Source organism: Lissotriton vulgaris, chromosome 1_2 (genome assembly GCF_964263255.1).
Source record: "Lissotriton vulgaris chromosome 1_2, aLisVul1.2, whole genome shotgun sequence".
Taxonomy (NCBI): domain Eukaryota; kingdom Metazoa; phylum Chordata; class Amphibia; order Caudata; family Salamandridae; genus Lissotriton; species Lissotriton vulgaris.
In genome coordinates, this window is record NC_141686.1 from 42,339,833 (window position 1) to 42,356,579 (window position 16,747).

Consider the following 16,747-nt stretch of genomic DNA (forward strand, 5'->3'; position numbering starts at 1 on the left):
GAATACTCTCGTCAACTCCTCCCGGTTATGACACACACCTAAACTGAATCAGGTACGAGTGTGTAACAACATTGTTACGAGTCCTTGTGTTTCCTTTGCTTTTGCGCCATGATTGTGGTATTTGAGAACTAAAAATAGCCTGTTCCCTCCCAGATCTTTTAATCACGCAGGCAGCGTGCTACAGACCTCGAATGACTCGAATTAATTAACCAGAATTTTGTCCTGAAACGGACATTTCGTACATATCCGATATTTGTTGTCATACTTTCCTCAAGAAGGTAAGTGTGACATACTGTTTAGGGATCTAACCCAAAAAAGCTATATCTTGGAGCCTTTTCAGAAACAACAAAGGTTGTATAATTACACCGCCCCTCATATTCCATGATTCTACCCGATAGAATTAGTTCCTCTTTTGTCTTCTCGGGTATTTTAACCCAGCAGATATATATAATCACCTCACTAATTTCAGCCATTGACTGTCTTCTCTCACACAACATGTAGGTCCTTTCACTGAACCATACACACATGCAAACACACAACGCTTTTTCATCTAGGTATTCTGAGTATATCTTGTAAAATTACAACAGCATTTCGCACGGCACTTGAACGAGCCATCCTGGCAATTTCTTTAGTTAACCTGTAGATTCTACATAGTGAAGTAACTATGATGATATGCACAAGTATGGTAATATATGATAAGCGGCAACAAGTATCCGACTATGTGTGTATACAGATGAACGTGTGTTTTGCAACAGTATAACATTTAGTTTATTCGCGTTTTCACCAATGTCACATGGGAATACCGCCCTTTCAAACACAGCCACACTCTTTTCACAATACCACTACACTCTCTCTACGGCCAGTGTTTAGACCTACTATGTTTTCACCAATTCAGTGTTCACCAATTCAGTGTTCAGATGGACAATTGCACCAAAAAGTAATAAAAGATATTAATACATGTCACAACAGATTCACTTAAGCACACGTACACTCCATAGTTCACTAATTCACTCTGCTATCGAACATGAGTCACAATTACACAGAGTCACAATGAGCATGACCACTTTTTCACATTGGCAAGTCACTAGCTTTCTGCATTTACAATAAGAACTTTTTGCAAATGCACCCTTTTATGTTTTCCGTTCAGCCCTGAAGATTCACAGTAGGTTCCCTGCGATGAAACACGTGTTGGCATTTTCAAAGGAACAATAAACCATTTATTTAACACCAAGAACAGAACATTTCTCTCTTTTTGGAACTCTTGTACCTGAACCTGGATAATTGATTCTCTTAAAGTCACTCCGAAAGTGTGGATGTATACTAACTGATTGCTACTTGCTACAGATGTCATTACTTTAATGTTCTATATACTTGTATAGTGCAGGGGCATTGTTGTTCTATTATAATCTAATTAATACTGGAGTCTGAGGAAATATACTATCAATATTGATTATTGATTCAAGTTAACAAATCTGAGAGTGTTATTACTGATTTAATGACAATTGAACTGTATTGTTGAAACTGGCTGATTAATTGCTTAGCAGTTTAAATGATATAATTGCTGATACTAAAGTGACTTGAAATGTTCTAAGCTATTTATATCTAAAGTGACCTGAAATGTTCTAAGCTATTTATATTGTAAGAACAAAGAGAATATTATTTTTATAAAGCAATACGTATTTTCCCACATTTTTGGTGTAGTGTTTTCTTTTTGAGTGCTATTGCGTGGTTTTACTTTTGGGTGGTCTGCAACCTTTACACTGTGCCTCTGAATTGTTAGTCTTGCCCTAGGCCAGGCTACCACAGTTCCAACAGTGTGGTTCCCAGGTATGAGTACCTAAGTAGTTGAGAAGGTGTGCAATTGTCACTCTTGCACAATTCCAGTGGGGACAAACCACCGGCCCCCGTAATCATGGAAGAACCAAGCTTGAAGCCGTAGTCGAAATTTTGCATTGACTTCGGGGGTTCCCCGGATGGCCTCCTCACAGCAGTACTAACTGACTCCCACACTCAGTTCAAGATGATTGAGCTTGTACAGTTGATCGCATTTTCAAGAGTTAAATTAGTCTTTGAGAAGATGTTTGCCCTGGTTGTCCTTCTCAAAGAGTTAAAGACAGACAATGGACCACTGTTTCAGAGGTAGGAGTTCCAAGAGCATCTGGCCCTCCTTGCCATTTGACATAGGAAGGTGACTCCGCAATGGCCCAAAACAAATGGGGAGGTAAACGGTTTATGCTTGATTCCGGTCCAGGATAGACATGGCTTGGCAGTTTGGGCTGGACTGTTCCCATGAGGCACAGGATCAAGGCTGACATGTCTGAACTGGGGTGGTGTGAAGTGCAAAAAAACGATGGATTTAGGCCCAGATCTCTGTACTGGAGTGAATGTATGACATTGTTCTGCATTCTGTCCATCAACTGTTGTTTTTGCATTTGTCACCCCGAGTGGGATGGGTATGCTCAGACGTGAGTCCCATGCTCTCCACACCACTGGAGTCAAGCTATCCTGGCTGAAGACGGCTGATAGCCAGAAACCGGTCCTAGGAAGCTTGTTTCCGGTCCATGGAAGGCATGGCTTGGCAGTTCGGGCTAGACTGTTCCCATGAGGCACAGGGTCAGACTGATTTGCATATTGCCATGTCTCAACTGGGGTGGCAGAGTGGGCTAAAGAACAGTGATGGATTAAACCCAGATCTGTTGACTGGGTGTGAGTGTTTGATTGGTTCAGATGCTCTGTCCATCACCACCCCCTTTTGTACCGCTTTGTTCGCCTTAAGTTGGCAGGGTATGCTCAGACGTGAGTCCCTTGCTCACTTTGCCACTGGATTCAAGCAAGCCTGGCTGAAGACAGCTGTAATGCCAGAAACCGGTCCTAGGAAGCTTGTTTCCGGTCCAGAGAAGGCATGGCTTGGCAGTTCGGGCTGGACTGTTCCCATGAAGCACGGGTCAGACGGATTTGCATATGGCCATGTCTGAACTTGGGTGGTGTGGAGTGCAAAAAACATTGGATTTAGGCCCAGATCTCTGTACTGGGGTGAATGTATGACATTGTTCTGCATTCTGTCCATCAACTGTTGTTTTTTCAACTTAGCTCAGCACCAGAACAGTTGCAAGCCATAACAATTCCAACATTAATATAACAAAGTTGCCTAGCCCATTCTCAGTTCATAACATCAGCGACGCCTATAGCGATTTGTTGACTGGGTGTGAGTGTTTGATTGTTTCAGATGCTCCGTCCATCACCACCCCCTTTTGTACGACCCAACAGCTAAGCATGAAGGAAAAGTAAAATGAAAACAGTTATATTTTTTTTCTTTTTTATACTGCTACCAGAGCAGTGTAGCAATGCTTCTCCGCCTTAGCGGAGGACCCTCCACTGTAATACATTCCCAGGATGTAGAGAAAAGAAACGTTTTATAAAATAGTCCATATGGTTAAGTTCCCAAAACAATTGGAAGTCAGAATTTCAGATCCTGGCGGCAATAAAAAAAGGAATACAGATAACACCTGCCTTGCCCGCCACCTGACTCCTCCTGGTAAAGGATACTGATTATCACACCTGTAGCTAGCAAGCACCGCCCACACACGTGCCCTACTGTTTTGGAATGAAAAGAACCCCGGTTACGTCCCCTGGAAGCGGTAACTAACGTGCTCACGTCACAATGGACCAAAACGGACTGTCGAGGCTGGTTTGAGCTGGGCGTTTCCTGGACTCCTCCCCGCCCTCCGGCCTCCGCCCCTGCGCTGGGGGCTCCGCCCCGACCCTGCCGTAGCGAAGATATAAAGATGGGCAGTGGAGGGAGGGGGCGGGTCTTTTGGAGGCGGGTGTGAAGTGGAGGCGGAGTTACGAGAGCAGCAGCTGCACGGCTCGCGCAACTCAGCCCCAGCCGGGCGGAGAAAGGTAACTGCCTGTGTGTGGAGCTTGCCTCGAGCATTGAGGTCAGGGTGGAGGGCGCCGGTGTGTGCGGGACAGGGTTACAAGCTCTCCCTGCACTGGGGGCCCTGAAAGGCAGGGTGTGTTTAAACTATCCCACCGCTGGCTGTGTGACCCAGATAATATCATTAAATTCTCCAGTCTGGCTTGTACTATGCGGCCAAATGATTGCTCGCAGGTGCGTATCTTAAAAAAGAAAAGGTTACCGTGTGCCTGTTAGCCAGGGATTGCCGTTCATGGGCTGCTGATTTCTGAAAATATGCAACATGCTCGCCAAAAAAAATACAATCGACGTATTCCTTTAGCTTAAAAATATCAACGTTTCCCCCAAGTAACTTTTCTGTCCAGAAAAGTTTACTCCCTCAGTCCCTTTCCACTCTCGCCTTGAAAGTACCAGCCGAGGGACTTAGGACGTTTCCGGTTCATGGGGTGAAATCACCCATTCTATCAAGCGTACATTAAATGCACGAGACGCATTTCCCACAATAAAAACGCAGTTATCTCATGTACCTTTTAAAAAAAAAAAGCTACATACTTGCACATCTCTTCCCTGCAGGATACAAATCAGAACTCTCGTGAGATGTTTGTCATCCGAGTTTGCTGCTCAAAATAATGGAGTGTGATCACAATCACGGAAAAGCTTCCTCCAAAAGGTTTTGCACTGTCCCGCTCCAGCCTACCAAGTGACAGTGCGGTACCGTTTCCCTCTTTTAAACAATGATTGTTGGCTCAAACTGTTACTAGAGACGAAAAAAGTCTCACTGCTGCTCCCTGAAGTTACAGCAAGCAGGCTTTTGTCTCCGGAAAAGTCTGTTTACCTAGTTGTCGAAAAGGGGAGAGAGACTGAGGGGTACGACGTTGCTATTTAATTTAAGAAAACAGATCCCCTACTTTTTGTGAAAAGACAACCTTCCTGGGACGGTTAATTCCGGAAGGTGAAATGCTTCAGCTAACGTGTATGGCATGGAGTATCCTGTAGTGTGATCCCTTAACAAGCCTCCTTTCCAGGGTGCCTTCTTCCCTGACAGAAATGTAAATGGGCAAAATTGGTCAATCTGCAAATGTAAAGGGTCCTTGGAACCTGGTATTGGGTTTAGTTGATGGAATCACTTGAAGATTCGTGATAACCGAAATATATTCTTTTTGAGAGGTATGATCAGGGATCTACCAGATAAGGTGTGAAATGTGTTATTAAAATATTGCTCTTCATACAGTCTGCAAAAAATCTTTATTTTGGAAACACTTTGAAATCTTAGACCTTTTGGCGCATTTTATAGCAGCCTATTTTATACTATATGTAATGCATGTTTAAAATAGTGACTTAAATGATCAGTGCTTTCTATAACCGGCTGGGACCTTGAAGCACTAAACACACACAAGTCACTGTTCTCCAATGTTCCAAACTAGATTCAATTCTGTGGCTCTCTTGTGCAGTTCATTCATGTTTCAAATGTACAATAGTGCAGTTCCACTTATTAACATAACTTGCATTTAATTTTAATCTAAGCTGTGCATTATTATATATGTAGTTACCTAAAGGTGAAAGACTTAAAAGATACCGAATATTTTGTTTTTGTAGGCACACCTTTGACCATGCCCCCATGCTCACTCGCCCACTCTCCCCCACCTTGAGAATAGCATCACAGTTCCAACACTTTTTTTAATGCACTTTGACCACTGGGTTTACCCCCAAAACTACCACGGTTACCTTGCCTATCGTAAACCTAATGTAGTCCCCATTAACATCTCAATTTTAGGAGACTCAGTGATCACTGTACAGAAAGGGCATTGCGTGGCCTGCTGGACAACCCAGATTCATTATTCAGAGTAAATATCTATATGTAAACCCTAAAGAAAACTAATTTATTCTATAGACGGCGGTCTTAGAAAAGAGTTGCTTTTGTGAGGGGAGAGGAATCTGCATAGATATCCTAGATGTCTGTCTAGGCTATTAAGTTAGCACTATAGTTTACTTGTTTGGATGATGACAGCCCATGCTATGGAATGCTCCTCAGATTTTGGGTAGGTATGTAAAAGAAAAAACTCCATTAGCTGCACTCTGAGCAAAGTCGAGCCCGATTGTGAGTGAGGATCAATTCTAGGTAAAATCACTTCCCTCCTGGCCACCTGTGCTTAGAAATTCTGTGACTGGGCAGAAAACATGAGGAAAGGTAACAATTGTTCAAGTTGGCGCAGGTTTTTGGCATTGAACAACCTAGGGCTCTGGGTACAGGAAAAATAGTTAAGGATAACTATGCAATAGTAAAGGGAGAAGCAAATAATCAAGATCTAGATAAGGTTGTTTAACCTGGACCCGCCTGGTTACAGTGCTCTGTTTGAAGCAAAGCCTGTGTTTAAGAATATCTGGATAAAAATGTGGTTCCCGGTCAGGGAACCCAGCACTTTTCCCTGGCCTTTAACCCCTTCGACGCTGATGATGAGCTCAGCTCGTCATCACCCACGGGTGGCGTGTGCTGATGACGAGCTGAGCTCGTCATGTAACGCGGAAAAGGGAAAACAGCCGCACAGCGCAAAAATCACTGCAGCAGCGATGCGGTTAAAGGAGTTTTTTTGGGTGGGTGGTTGCCCTTGTGGATTTTTTTGTCAATGGCAGTCACTCCCCTTACAACGGAGAGATGGGAATGGCAGACCTTTATGGCTATTACCAGACTTCACAGCTGATTATTGTTATTGAATGATCCTACTGGGTGGGTACAGACCTTACTGGGCCTGGGTGGGCTGCTAGGCTTGCTTTATGGGGCCCTGATTCTCTGGAACCTCCCTGACTTACACAATGGTGTTTAGATTTATTGGTTGATATCAGACTCACTGGTCTGACTACCTTGTGGCAAGGAACAAGGTTGCACCATATTGCTCGGCTGGAGGGGTTTGTGAGATGGGATAGAATAGGCATCACTCTCCTTGGGGATGTTTGGACAGGAAGTGGCATGCTGACGTTCCAAGAACTGCAGGAGCAATACCACCTCTCCTGCTCCCAATTCCATTAGTACCTGCAGCTGCAACCTGGCCTGCGCGGAGCTCACTGTTTCACTCTGCAGAGTTCCACGAAGTTACTGAAAAACTCTTCCAAATTCTGCACAGCTCCGCGGGCATTTATCAGCTCCCCAGAGGCTGAATACCAATACACACTCCCCTGGCTGCTGCCCACATAGCCTGGCCACCTGTAGTGTTTGCCCATTGCTCATCAGCACCTGAGCTGAGTATCAGTAATGTAAGTATCCTGTGGTTGATACATGTGGTACCAGCACACAAATATCAGCTGTGTGCTTAAACATTTTTGGTTGCAATGTTTCGAGTAAAATAGAGGCAGTCCACAAAGCATGTCAAATACACCACACCTGCTAAAAATGGTACAATCAACACTTAACCACAATAAAAACAGGTGGATGCAAATGTGCAGGCAACACCCAATTCATATATTACTCGAGGGTCATCATGACACGCGGACACTTAAGCAATCGCCACGCTGGTGGTGATGGTACAGGAGCCGCTCATTTTATTTGGACACTGAACTGAATGTTTGAGTTCATGCGATGCGTACAGTATAATTTAGTTCGATGTCAACTGTCAGGTAATTGTAATTGCATTTGTGTTTCATATGCGAGGCGCCAAAGTGCTTCATGAGTACTTTGCTCAAAGGTGTTTTAACTCATTTCCTGCTATGATCGCTTTAATTCCAGGAAAGTTCTAACAGAATGGCAGGAAATTTCCAACGACAGGCATACAGTCCCAGCACTTTTCAACAATTACCAATAAATATATGGTCTTGTGATCCTGCCCTAGAAGGAGAATGATGCCCCTCGTGAGTTGTAATCAGTCAACCGCCATCACAATCGTGCTGGTGTATTTTTTTTATAAATGCAGCAAATTTACACGATTTCACAGCATAAATTAAAGAAAATATGCGCTTTTTTGCCCTGGCGGGGTCCCTCGGGGGTCCCCTGTACAAGGTAGAGTGGGTCATGCTATTCCTACCCTGCCCCCTTTTCTTTATTTTTATGTTTTTTATTTTTGGAACACAACTGAGGCAGAGTCCCAAGATGGCTGCCAACACTTCCTGGTTGAAGTATTTGCAGCCAATTGGATTTCTGCATGAGATCATCAATGTTTGTGAAGTATTTGCTCTTCTAGCTATACAAATTTGGATTTCTTTAAATATCTCAAACTACTGGTTAAGGTTACACCAAATAATAAAGGGTTCTTCCTGGACCAAGAGCTACTACCTTTCTGCCATATTTGGTGTAGTTCTGTCCAGCAGTTCGAGCTGTAGTAGTCTAAAAGCCCAGTGGGAAATAACATGGGAAATGCACTTTTTTGTTTAAACCCCCTTCCTCTTTACGGCCCTTGCTTGATTGAACTCCCTGAAACTCTTCATGCACAATAAGACCCCTGGCACACTTTTTGGGGGTAAAATTCCGTGAAGATCTGTCAACAGGCGCCAAAAATATAGGCAACTCAAACGCTTATCCCATGGGAACTAGGTTCCAACTAGAACTACCTAATAGGAACCAGCATTAGGTAATATGTACATAAATCAAAATGGCTAATTCGAATCCAAAAATAGCTAGTATGGTGAAATATGTTCTGAACAGCGTATCCGGTTTTGGTTAAGCATTCCCTAGCCTAAAAATAACAATCGTTATTAACAGTTCTTCTAGGCTGCACCAAGCCCCCAGCGATGCCCTAGTTTATGCCTGTATATAACTGTAGTAATGAAAATGAAAGTTAGATTGCCGAAAGTGACCTTACTGAGCCAGCTTACCAGTCTAGCCTCATTGAGGCATACATTTTGAATAGATGCAAGCTTAGCTGAGTGTCTGAGACACCCTTCCTAAATCCTTTGTAAGGATTTGGTATTCTAATCTCATGGTTCGTGGAGCAGTCTTTCACAAATACAAGTATGCCCCCCCACCTTTTTGAATAAGTTTAGTGAAAGTTGTGGCATACCTTGGACATGTCCTGTGAAAAGACAGTGCCTTGCCATTTAAGATGAACTGCATAGTACTCCTATATTTATCCTCTGTAATTCTGCGCAGTAGAGAAAGTTAAACCTTGTAGTATACCGTGTTTATATAACAGATGGATTTTTAAAATTTCCTTGAGCTTTTTGTGCCGCAATTTGATACAAATGTATTGTAACATTAATATTCATGCAGTTACTCACCAGAAAGGACCAGAAATGAATGATATTTTAAGGTGGCACCCCCAAAAGTCCAGAACCTAGTAAAGATTTAAGATTATGATAATATGTTTAGCAACCACATCTAAAGTCATTCATTAAATCCTTCAAATCCTAACTGAATCGATCAAATGAGCAGAGGTGATCCTCTTCTCTTTTAGATGAAATTTTATTTGAACAACTCATCCTAATTTCTAAGTAAGCAATAAAGGACACAAAACTACCAATTCACTATGTAAAATAGTTGAATAATTCCTGAACACTAAACTCCAGATTGTGTAAACCACATCTTCAAACACATATTCATGCCGCTCTTTAGATTGGAAAACCTTACTTGCTTTTGATATCCGTTACTCAGTCTTAAACGAAAATGGTCGCTCAAATCCATACTAATATAATAGAGCCCAAACCTTTGAGGCGGGTAATCTCAGGAACCACAGCACCAATCACAACACCCAATACAGCTTTGGAAAGGGCAGTTGCAGCAGAAGGTCATAGGCAATGCAGACGCCCACCATTTACATTTTAAAGGTAAAAGAACCGTGCCAGCAAAGTAGTCCCTTGTGGGCCTGTCTGCGTTGTGCTGTGGGTGTGTGCTGAGGGCGTGACAAACGCTGGGGGCGTGTGGTACATTCCGCCCTTCATGCCATTTCTCATATCGTGTGCTAATCCCACCCTGCTCCCATACCCCTGCACCCCATAATCATAACCCACCCTTACTCCTTAAAATACCCCAACACCCTTAAACACTAACCCATCTTAACCCTATAAATATACCCTGTACCCCAAAACCCAAACCTATCCCTAAACCCTAAAAATACCCCTGTACCCCAAAACCCAAACCTAGCCCTGAACCCTAAAAATACCCATGTACCCCAAAACCCAAACCTAGCCCTGAACCCTAAAAATACCACTGTACCCCAAAACCCAAACCTACCCCGGAACCCTAAAATACCCCTGTACCCCAAAACCCAAACCTTACCCTGAACCCTTAAAATACCCCTGTACCCCAAAACCCAAACCTACCCCTGAACCCTAAAAATACCCCTGTACCCCAAAACCCAAACCTAGCCCTGAACTCTAAAAATAACCCTGTACCCCAAAACCCAAACCTACCCGTGCACCCTAAAATACCCCTGTACCCCAAAACCCAAACCTAGCCCTGAACCCTAAAAAATACCCCTGTACCCCAAAACCCAAACCTAGCCCTAGCCCTGAACCCTTAAAATACCCCTGTACCCCAAAACCCAAACCTACCCCTGAACCCTAAAAATACCCCTATGGCCCAAAACCCAAACCTAGCCTGGAACCCCAAAAATACTCCTGTACCCCAAAACCCATACCTATCCCTAAACCCTAAAACTACCCCTGTACCTCATAACCCAAAACTATATCTGAACCCTTAAAATACCCAAACACCCCAAAACACATACCCCCAGTACCCCAAAACATATACCCCTGTACCCATACTTACCTTATCCAAACATTTTTAAAAAAACATGCTTTTACCATTCATGCATTTACAAAGAATTTTGTTGTAAATGTATACGTGGTAAAAGCATATAAAATGTAATGCGTTATAATGGCATTGCGGAGTCATGGTACTTTCGTAATGAAGTTATGCAGAGTGATGGTATGCGGGAAGAAAGTTGCGGAATAATGGGTGTTTACCCTCCCCCGGTACGTACATTGGTGGCACGGCGGCCCACATCTCCAGCAACATACTCATATTTTTTCACCAACGATTTGAAAAATGCACAGGTCTCTCTCATTGATGGCCAGCACAGACATACACTTTTAGACACACCTCCTGCCACAAGTTCTAGAATTGCGAACTTTAGAGCTGGGGAGCTACGTTCGAATCTCTGCATCAGCTCAACATCCTGGGATTCCAGGCAAATCGCTTCGTCTCCCAATGCCTACCACAAATTAATGTGTTCTTCTGTAATGTAAATTGTGCACATGCCATGTTGTAGAGTTCGCGCTATATAATATTGCAAGGAAAAATAAAGTAGGGAAACTAGAGTTTACACACTACTGAACGCGCACTCATCAGTGCCAGGGCCGGACTGGGAACCAGAACCGGCCCTGGCAAAGTGCTCGGCCGGCCCCCCTCCCCCCCTCCGGGAGGAGAGGGGAGGGGGGAGAGGTGCGACCGTGCTCTGTGCCAGGGCCGGTTTTCGGCCGTTTTTGTTACAGGGCCGTTTTTGCAGCATAACGGCCCTGTAACAAAAACGGCCCCAGGGGCCCAAACCGGCCCCCAACCATGCGGCCCACCGGGGGATTGCCCGGTGCCCTCAACGGCCAGTCCGGGCCTGATCAGTGCCCTGTGAATCGGAGCGTTTCACAGGCCTGTCACAGATAAGAAATCCTACAAAACAATATACTACTGGCCGGCAGCAATTCATACCCGGACAACGTTAGGATGGGCTACTAGTACTTTATATTCTTAAGTATAACCCACTACAGTCCTTAGTCTAGGGTCACCATTTTTTCAGTCAGTCGTTTTGCTTTGAGTCATCACGATTTTCAGTTTCCTTTATTAACTCCAGGTTTTAGTTTCAATATCTTAATTTTTAACACCTTAAAGTAGATTTTGTATTCAGTAATGCAATTCTCAGTTACTCAACTGCAAAAGTGCATTTAGTAGGAGTGGTGTGGCTCACTGGTTAGAGGCAGCAGACCTGGAAGCAGAGAACGGCCCGGGACCAGGGTTCAATTCCCGACGCGGCAGGGTCGTGGACCAGGGTCAGCGGACTCGATAATTCTTGCCTCTGTGCCTACTCTAACCAGGGATCACACTCGGCAACTCTGGGCATTAGCTTGCCTCATCTCTACAAAGGCCCCACACATTCGCCGGGGATGCCTGGTTTCACCTTGGAGATACCCAGTAGGGACCATCTCACAGGGATAGCCAGGACTGGTTCCCCAGCGGTCTACAGCGCCACGACGCCTCAGGGCAGCAGTGCGCTTTACAAGACTACATTACATTACATCCAACCGGAGCATGATCACTTACATTTGGCCTTGTTTATAAATGTATTTCTTTAATTGATATATTAATACCTATGTCTTAGTTTAATTTGTATATTTCATATAGGGATATGATCGTCCATAACTGTTAATGCCTACTGAAGCATGTGGCACCAAATGCCCATCACATGGGTTTATTATGTTTGTGAGTTTTTGTGGTGTTGTTCATTAAACCTTTTGCGTCGCTGAGGGCCCACTTATTGCCAACCCTCCCTCTTTCCTGCCGATAGTTGGGGATTTTGATACATTTTAGTTTGTGCTGGCTAGTGAAATTAATTACCAAGCTCCTGCCAGGCAGTTTTTTTACCAACTGTTCCACTCTTGCTGCTGACACGTTCTGCTCTTTGCAAGAATGTCTACATTTTCCAGGCTTCTAATATCGTATGCATTCCAAATCAAAAACAAAAAAAGCCAACACTCCTCATTTGTATGAATCATTGCAGTCATTCTAATCTTACGCATGGGTACATGTATGGTTTGGGTCTTAAAACAGTAGTCTCTGCATCAGTTAACCTGGTGGAAGTGATGTTTAAATTAGATTTGAAATTGTCCATATTTAGGGCTTTTGTTCTTTGGTGTCCAACTTCTGTAGTTAAAGTAGCAGATGCCACTTACGGTGTGGTTCGTGAGGTAGCAAGGAACGTTCTGGCTTATTAATCCTAATGGAAAACCTTTGTTTAAAATTTCTTTCTAGATCTACCAGTTCAATGGTGCAGCTTTCCCAGTCCCCGTGCCGCCGGCTCTCTATAGAGAAGAGCATGAAGCTGACCAGGCAGCAGGACGATGGGAGCCCTCCTTTGCTGAAAGCCCTTCCTGTGGTGCTGTCCTCTGCCAACACTCAATACCAGGCATACGAGACGTACATTGACAATGGCCTTATATGCCTCAAGCACAAAATCAGGAACATAGAGAAAAAGAAGGTAGTATGTGCAGTTTGTTCCTTTTTTTAAGCAACAAGTGTAAGGGTAAACTAGATCTGCTCAGTTTGGGGAATGAAGCGGTTATGAGTTAAATGTGAAATGCAAATTATATGGCCTACTTTGGATCCCTTTAACGGTGTGATTTTCACATTTATTATAATGCAGTTGACTGTATTGAAGTATGTATGGGAAATAAACGTCCAATATGCCTTTAAATGTTACGATTTTATCAAGCCTTTTTTTTTTACAGAACTTCTTTCCAGCCATTTTAAAATAGTATTACTCAGTAACTAGTAAATATAAAAAATGTATCGTATCTAGCGTTCCGATTAAAACATTAATAGACACCTTTCACGATGGAGGCTGACCTGATTGAAAATAGAGCTTATCTGCACCTTTCCTAATGGGTTACTTAATTCTCTCCAATCTCAACAGAAACCCCAGATTAAAGGACAACCCATGTTATGATTTTTTTTTCTTCTATTTTCGGCCTTAGATTGTGAGCAAAATCGAGTCTTGGAATAAAGTAATTTACTCCATTTTCGCCTGGTGTCCAGCTGGCTCAAATGTGGCTAAACATATTTCCTTCTGTCATCTACAAGGACAATATTGGTCAGACACACTCTTTAACTGAGAGAAGTTCAGTATTGTCTAGCGCTGCGTAAACTAAGGCTTTAGCTTAGCACTTCAAGGTTTGCCTTTCGTGCATACAGGTGTCTGAACTTAGGTCAGTGCACAAACGCTTGAACGTGAAAGTACAGGTTATTTTCCCACATAACCCCACTGGATAGTTAATTGTTGTGGTTGTTGTGCTTTCTGTGTTATGAACTGTCCCAATTTTGTTTTTTTAAATATCACACACCAGTGCTGCACCAAGAGATAAGACTTCTAATATTGAAAAGTGTTTTATTCCAGCAGTCTCATCCTGTTGCTTAGCACTTGAAAAATAACCACACAGAACGTGAAAGGTAGACAAGCAGAAAATGGAGTCTGGCGTTAGGGTCTGTTGTTATCCCCGACTTATGTCTGAATATGACGTAGGTGGGTCAAATATATACAAATGATTTTATAATTGGAAATCTGTGCTCTCAGAAATAAGATATCAATTTCTATAGCTAAAAGAATCCATAAAATCAGCATAAACATAAAATGTGTGCATGTAAAATATAATGAAAGGTATGATAGCGCAAAATAACTCTACAAGCTTTGCAGGAAAACCTTATCGTAAAAAGCATATTATATCCTAATCTCTAATAAGAAGAGATGGAGTTTCTGTTGACTAAACAGACCAGGAATGATATTGAATATGCCAAATTGGAAAAAATGCAGCTTTAAAGAATAGTTTTTGAATATTTTTTTTCTTCGTGACAGTCTTTGTAATGGATAATGCAAATGATCCTGTTCATTTCCTGTGTAATCATGTTGATCTGTCATCTGAGAATGTTTCAATGGCCTCAAGCTCATTAGGCATTCTTGTGCCACGGAAAGACTGTCACGTTGTGCATGGTGTAAGATTGTGAAGTGGATAGTTTTGGAAGTGTTTGTAGATCTAAGGCACTCAGATGGCTAGCGTGAGAAAATTGGTGTATTGTACAACCTCACACTGTAATAGTTACCAACCCCCTTAAGGCCCTTGGGTTTCGTCTGCCAAACCCTCAGCTCAATCCTGGGTAGCTCTGGCACTGAGCAGCAAGATTTGCACAAAGGAACACGTGTTAAGCATTTAAACAGCTCCAAAACAATTGAAGAAAACACAACACTCAGTTCTGACGCACATTTATAAAAATTCGGCTGTATTTTCATAAGAATTTAGACACTAGAATGAAAAAGATCAACTGGAGGGTTCTGAAGATACAGATTTTACAAGCAATAGACCTGCCAAGTCCCCTGTTGCCCGCTTCCCGCTTTACAATGAATTCACCGGGGACAGTACCACCACCCCTATCTCATATGTACTGCGTTATCCATTATTACCCCTTAAGAGCACATGAGTTACACATTAATTCTCCTCGCCCCCTGGGAAGGGCATGGTGTTGCACCCCTTGTTTTCCTTTTGTTTATTGTGCTGGTTCTCCACTTATGCATGTACAGTAGTTCTTTTCACCGCACTTCGGCAACGTAGGGCATTTGCATTGTATTCTTTAAGGCTTTGAAGACCACTGTTATTGTGTACATACCTTGGTAGTTGGCATCTTGCACCCAAAACTTGGTTTACCCTTGACTGAGTACACAATAATGTGCTTCAAATCAAATTCTAACCACGTTTTATATGTATATGTTCTTAAATATCAAGAAACTGATACACCTTGGCAAAGTCAATGAATTGTAAACTTACCCAACCTTTCCTTAAAACAGTTTTTAAAAAAGTTTCTAAGTATCAATGTGGTCTGTTGAAAGTACTTGACCAACTCCGGCAGGGAGCTAGTAAGTGGGACCAGCTAGGTACTTAAGAACAGTTGCCTTCACATAAGGAGTAGTCCTTCTACAGTTCCAGGCACTTCATCTGTGTAGCAATGGATTCCTATGGAGTGGTCCTGATGCAAGGGATGAAGGGTGCTGGAGATGCTAAGGATGCCTTGCTGTGAACAGAGTTCTTCATGTAGGAATGCCTATGTCCACTAAGGTGATGAGGGAGTCCTGGTTGCAAGATTGATATCTACGAAATGCTCTCTGGTCTGGTCGAGGTTCAGTTGCCACTAGACCACAAGTCGCCTGTTGTCACGGTCACAGGCCAATCCTTCCTGAGTTGATAACTCTTTCTGAAGGTTCTAGCAACTCTCCAATACCACTTCCTGCTCAAAAAACTCTAGTGCAAGTCTGGTGCAACTCTGGTGCATCTTGTCTTTGTCCTCTGTGCTGCGCAGTGGTAGTTGCTTGAAGACTTTGGGCTGCTAACCTCCCCAGCAGGCTTCTTCAGCGGTTGTATCTCAGTGCTGCGAATAGGAGGCCAGTCAAATGGCTCTTGGCGATCTCATGGCTTGACTACGCTCTGGAGACTGTTTCTCCTTGAGCACGACATAGCAGGCACAGTCCCCCTCTTCGTTAGCCAGCAGGTGCAGTCTTAGTCGGTGCAACCGCTTATCTGGTCCCTCGTGCAGCAGGGCAGTCCTCCTTCGGTCATTCTGAGTTATTCGAGATCTGAGGTACCTGTGGCAGTGGTGCCCTCAGGGCAGGATGCGGTTGGTATCCAATGGATCACCAGTTTCCCTCCCACCTAGTAACGACTTCCTGTCAAGTGCGGCATCTGGCTATCCCAGGATGCACCATTCTGCCCACTCCCAAGATGTGAGACCTCTCTTCAGGTGTACAGATCTCACTAGCCCACCCCTGGGTTGTGGCTACCTCAAGGCTCCAGGCCCCTGGGAAACTGGTTGGCAACTGGCTTTCCCTCTCTCTGCTTCGCGTGCCAGCCCGTCTACCTCAATCATTGGGTAGTCCTCCCCTTTGGTACCACACATCTGCTCTTCAAAGGCAGCTTCACCTTTTAAGCCTGCCTTTTGACTATACCCAAGAACCTTCCTGCAGGAGGGAGGTGGCACCTCTCTGGCCTGCAATCTCTCATTGTTCTCCTTCCTGAGAGTTGTTACCATGTCTCTCCAGTAGATAAGAAAGCTCTTGTGGAGCAGGCTTAATGTGTGCCCGGGATGGTACATGAGTTTTA

At 43.6% G+C, this 16,747-nt stretch overlaps 1 protein-coding gene across 1 annotated transcript in view; it reads left to right on the forward strand.

Moving 5' to 3' along the window:
• The first annotated feature begins 3,821 nt into the window (after window positions 1-3,821).
• The window catches only part of CAPRIN2 (caprin family member 2), a 682,604-nt gene continuing 669,678 nt past the window's right edge, over window positions 3,822-16,747 (forward strand). The window contains exons 1-2 of the mRNA XM_086952790.1: window positions 3,822-3,897; window positions 12,859-13,086. Coding sequence (XP_086808916.1) covers window positions 12,874-13,086 — 213 coding nt within the window. The 5' untranslated portion in view covers window positions 3,822-3,897; window positions 12,859-12,873. The remainder of the gene's footprint in view (window positions 3,898-12,858; window positions 13,087-16,747) is intronic.